We start from the raw sequence: 4,700 nt of genomic DNA, 5'->3' as shown, positions 1-4,700 counted from the left end.
CTATATGCCTAATCTGGACATTTCAACATTTTTTAGAACTAATAAATTAAGACCACTATTATTTAAATAAAACATGGGTTATTAAATGTATGTTCACATGACTGTTAAAACTCGTAAGAAAGTCGATGATAAAGGTGGTCTTCTAATCGATGGTTCAAATGCTTTCATATTTGTAAACTTGACAAACATCACACGTTTTGATCATACATGACACAAAATTTTGTTTGGATATCAGAAACGCGTAGTTTTCTAATTGTTAAATCTTCATTATTAATTATTTGATTTTTTATTTACTTAACCCGTGTAATACACTGGGTTATAACCTAGTACAAACATTATTTCACTTTAAATAACGAAAACCCAAATCAAACGACACTCGATACACTTTGAAACAAACTAAAACTAGCTAACATGCTCTATCTCGTTTAGATTAGCAGCAGCTGAGATGGATGCCGATATTCCAGCAGGGTGAGCCGTCATATCAGCGGTGTTCCGCCTCTCCGCGCTCAACACACCCTCCGCGTCTTCCCTCGTAGCCGCCTTATCCGCCGGAAGTTTCACCGTCGCATCCTGTCAACGCCCTCATGAATACATATAAATACACAATAAACAATCTAATCCCAAGTCCCACAGCCGTTTCAGGATACGTCCCAAACGACTGTTTGAAAGTTAGAGCTTGCATCATAGCCCATACTTTAAAACAACCTTTTGGCCATATACAAATATGAATAAAAATGAGGAATAATTCATTGTTAAAGAAAACTGACCGTAAGGATTTCACAAAGTTTGACTTTATCTTCTTGGCGTGTAGATGTGTTCAAAGTGGCAGCTGATTGAGCTTGAGCTGCTAATCCGCCGGGGATCAATACATTACTACCAGTAGCCCTGACCTCTGCCGCTTGAATTGCGGCAGCATCACTCTGCTCCACCGTTTTGTCCCCCGCAGTTCTTGCTGTAGCTTCGAGTGCTTCTCCGATTGTTATAGCGCTCTGTTGGTGAAGAACTCCCACCCCGTCGCCGCCTTGCTGGAGTACCGGTGTAGCATCCACGTACCGCCCCACCACCTGCCCAAGACAAACTTACATTTGCATTGACTTATAAATTACAAGTGATGTCTCATAGGAATGCTTATTGGTTCAGTTCGGTTTAAAATCTTTTTCAGACTAAACTAGTAACCAAACCTAATTCAGAAAAGTGAATTCGAATTCGGTTCGGTTTGAAACTGAATAATGAACACCTCTAGAATGTGATTTACACATAATTTTTCCTTTTTTATGTGTTCTCATAGGCTATAAAAATGTTTAAAAATCTCCAGGATTTCTTTTTTGAAAGAGTTTCCCAAAGGAACATCACAATGTGTGTGAAACCGGACTTGCATCAAAAGACACTACTAGAAAATTGTGCAGTTATGAACAAAATTTGGAAGAAAAAAACGGTCACAAATTAGCGACCGAATTGCAACCAAAATTAAATGTCTCAAAAATAGCGACCAACAAATATTCGGTTGCAAATCAGTCACAAATTTGCACTGGTTATTGCGACTGTGTTTTCAGCCGCAAATCAATCGCAAAAAAATCGGTCGCAAAAAGCGTTTTGCAACAGATTTGCGACTGAAAACGCAGTTTTCTAGTGGTGAGAGGGCTCATCGCCATTAGCATTGACGATCTCTCCTAAACAAATTATGCTGCCTCGAGATCGTAATTGCTATTGGCAATCTCTAGCTTTCTATACAACAACTAATTCAAACAACCAACCAACTGGAATCCTAAAAATAATCACTAATAGTAATAGCGATCTCTAGCCAACATTAAAAAAAAAAATTAGGTGAATTAGTCAACACTATTGGCAATAACCCGCCTTGTGATTCAACTCCAGATTTTCTACCCCCTTAAGATATACGTTAAAAACGCAATATATGTTACACACATATATAAATAACAAAAACTATTCCGTCCATGCTCCCGTATATAAACTTACAATTTATAATTAGAGAAAAATGCCCGGATAGTCCCTGTGGTTTCGCCTTTTTTCACCTATAGTCCCTATCTTTCTAAAACTACTTGAATAGTCCCCAAGTTTTCAATTTTTGTTCCCGGATAGTCCCTGGGTCTAACTTCAGTTTGTTTTTTCTGTTAAATGGGTGTTAAATGACTAATTTACCCTTTTCTCAAACACTATCTTCTTCTCAACAAAATCAACATACAGGTTTCTTTAAAATTTCTCAAATTCCATTTCCTAATTGCAAAGATCCCACCTTCCTTCAACTAACTCCACTCTACTTTCTCTCTCTAGAACCTTCTCTCTCCGCACACCTCACACCCACCGTCGCATCTCTTCCATCACCACCGCTGCCTACTCTCCGGCACCAAATTCCTTGACTCTACTGCATCTCTCTCTCTCTCTCTCTGTATACAACATCCACTGCCACAACCTCCATCCACCACCACCACAACCTCCTTCCCCCACAACCACACCCCCACCCTCACCTCTGCAACTCATCTCCACCACCACCAAACCCCACCAACTACACTATGTTTGTTAATGAAACATAAACCATAAAAACTAATTAACTCACACTGTGACATTTCCTCACACATGATGCCAGATATTTCCTAGCTTGCGAATAGGTTTGACTAAAAAGTCAACTGCACCTCTGGATAAACAATAAAAGACTATACCCATTGAGTCATAGAATAGCTTCTAGACCATTTGCTACAGCTGTAACTGGCATTATATATATTCAAAAAGTTAATATTTGGTTAATAAAAGTAAATATACAAATAGAGAGGTAGTAACAATTTGATCAAGAAAGCGAGCAGCATGTTCTAGCGAAGTTTCTTGGAAACAGAATGATTCCAGGGTGGCGGTGTGGTTGTGAGGGCGGTGTAATGTAGAGAGAGGAAGAGTGGTGGTGGTGGGGGAAGGAGGTTGTGGTGGTGGTGGATGGAGGTTGTGGCGGTGGATGTTGTATACAGAGAGAGAGATGCAGTCAAGGAATTTGGTGACGGAGGGGAGTTCCGGTGAGATGCCGGTGCCGGAGAGTAGGTAGCGGTGGTGATGGAAGAGATGCGACGGTGAGTGTGAGGTGTGCGGAGAGAGAAGGTTCTAGAGAGAGAAAGTAGAGTGGAGTTAGTTGAAGGAAGGTGGGATCTCTGCAATTAGGAAATGGAATTTGAGAAAATTTAAAGAAACCTGTATGTTGATTTTGTTGAGAAGAAGATAGTGTTTGAGAAAAGGGTACATTAGTCATTTCACACTCATTTAACAGAGAAAAGTAACTGAAGTTAGACCCAGGGACTATCCGAGAACAAAACGGAAAACTTTGGGGACTATTCAAGTAGTTTTAGAAAGATAGGGACTATAGGTGAAAAAAGGTGAAACCACAGGGACTATCCGGGCATTTTTCTCTTATAATTATAAAGATAATTAAAGGCAAAATTTCAACACAAAAGCAGATAATCATATATCATATAATAAAAACTAAAATGAAATTTAGAACAATAATTTTGGCCGTAAGAAAAAAAAAATACCTGGCCAGCGACGGTTTCAGTGACGACACGGGCACCAGGAAGCTCAGTAGCAGTAACAGTAACTCCTTGATCACCGGTAACACTCAAATCTTGGTGGCTAACTAACCCGGCTCGTTCGTTGACGGTAGCAGCCGCCTGCATGGCGGCAGCGGTGCCACCCTTCTGGGTTTGTCCAAACACCGTGGTCTCAGCCGCTTGCATCATGGCTGCATCTTGTGGTGCCACCGGTTTCGTCGCTAAATCGCCGGAAACGGGAAATACATCCCCGTATGTTATGGGATGTTTTTGTTGTTGGTCTTGACTCATATTTGGTTGTAGATTGTAGTTCTCACTGCTGTTGGTTAAATATGAGATGTTGCTTGTTGTATACGACTGCCCGTTTAGGAGTGTACACGTGGAGTAATGTGGTTGTGATGTAGGTGTACGTGTCTTATGGTCTGGTAATTGGAACAAGAAGTAGGTTGCTTTTAGGATAAAGTGAAATGAGAGGGAATAACAAACATAAAATAAAAGTACATATGTTTTATGTTTATATGTATGAAGCTTTTTAAAAAAATGCCATTTCACGTGTTAAGTCTCGGTTCAATTCATTGTAACGTCACGTATAATAACGTGAAAGGTTTAAGTATGTTACACGATCCTTTGTCTTCTACCACGTGTCAATCAATTTGGAGTATCCCCACATCAACCCCTACCCGATTTTATATTGAGACGATCAAATAAATCTGTACTTTCTATAAAAGAAGAAATCCTAATTACATAAGAAAAGCTGATGTGTTAGTCAGAGAGGCTGTCCAACAATGTTTTTCTTGTGTCATTATTACATCATCAAGCTTAATTTAAAATACAATTATAATTCAAACATCTGTACTTAATTCAAATTTGAAAGCTCTGCCCAACTTGAATTTCAAAGCTCTGCCCACATACAAAAGGGCAGAGATACACACTTCAAACCTCTGCCATTAAAACATCTGCCCATATTCAAAATTTCAAAATTCTGGCTTAATATTCAAAATTCTAATCATATACGTATATAAGATACATGATTTTGGCTTCACATTCAAAAGATTCAATCCATCTTTCTCTCTCTACAAACCCGCATTCTCACATCAGAACCCTAATCCACCCGATGATAAACTCTCAAATCTGTGACTATCGTTACCTCACCTA

The 4,700-nt window shown here is 39.4% G+C and overlaps 1 protein-coding gene across 1 annotated transcript; it reads right to left on the bottom strand.

The window, feature by feature from the left end:
• Window positions 1-249: 249 nt before the first annotated feature.
• Window positions 250-3,868, bottom strand: LOC110869092 (late embryogenesis abundant protein D-34). The gene is made up of 3 exons (XM_022118387.2): window positions 3,531-3,868; window positions 768-1,064; window positions 250-570 (listed from the first exon to the last, which is right to left on the bottom strand). The coding sequence occupies exons 1-3, from the start codon at window positions 3,834-3,836 to the stop codon at window positions 403-405; spliced, it is 771 nt and encodes a 256-aa protein (XP_021974079.1). The 5' UTR covers window positions 3,837-3,868; the 3' UTR covers window positions 250-402.
• Window positions 3,869-4,700: the final 832 nt, after the last annotated feature.

This window comes from Helianthus annuus, chromosome 12 (genome assembly GCF_002127325.2).
Source record: "Helianthus annuus cultivar XRQ/B chromosome 12, HanXRQr2.0-SUNRISE, whole genome shotgun sequence".
In the NCBI taxonomy this organism is placed as follows: domain Eukaryota; kingdom Viridiplantae; phylum Streptophyta; class Magnoliopsida; order Asterales; family Asteraceae; genus Helianthus; species Helianthus annuus.
Note: the sequence above shows the minus strand (reverse complement) of the source record. Positions and strands in the feature narration are given on the sequence as shown.

Coding starts and splice junctions, on each gene's coding strand:
- LOC110869092 (XM_022118387.2), bottom strand. CDS start 3,836: ATGAGTCAAGACCAACAACAAAAACATCCCATAACATACGGGGATGTA. Junction 1,065..3,530: donor CTGAAACCGTCGCTGGCCAG/GTATTTTTTTTT, acceptor TGTCTTGGGCAG/GTGGTGGGGCGGTACGTGGA. Junction 571..767: donor AACTTTGTGAAATCCTTACG/GTCAGTTTTCTT, acceptor GGGCGTTGACAG/GATGCGACGGTGAAACTTCC.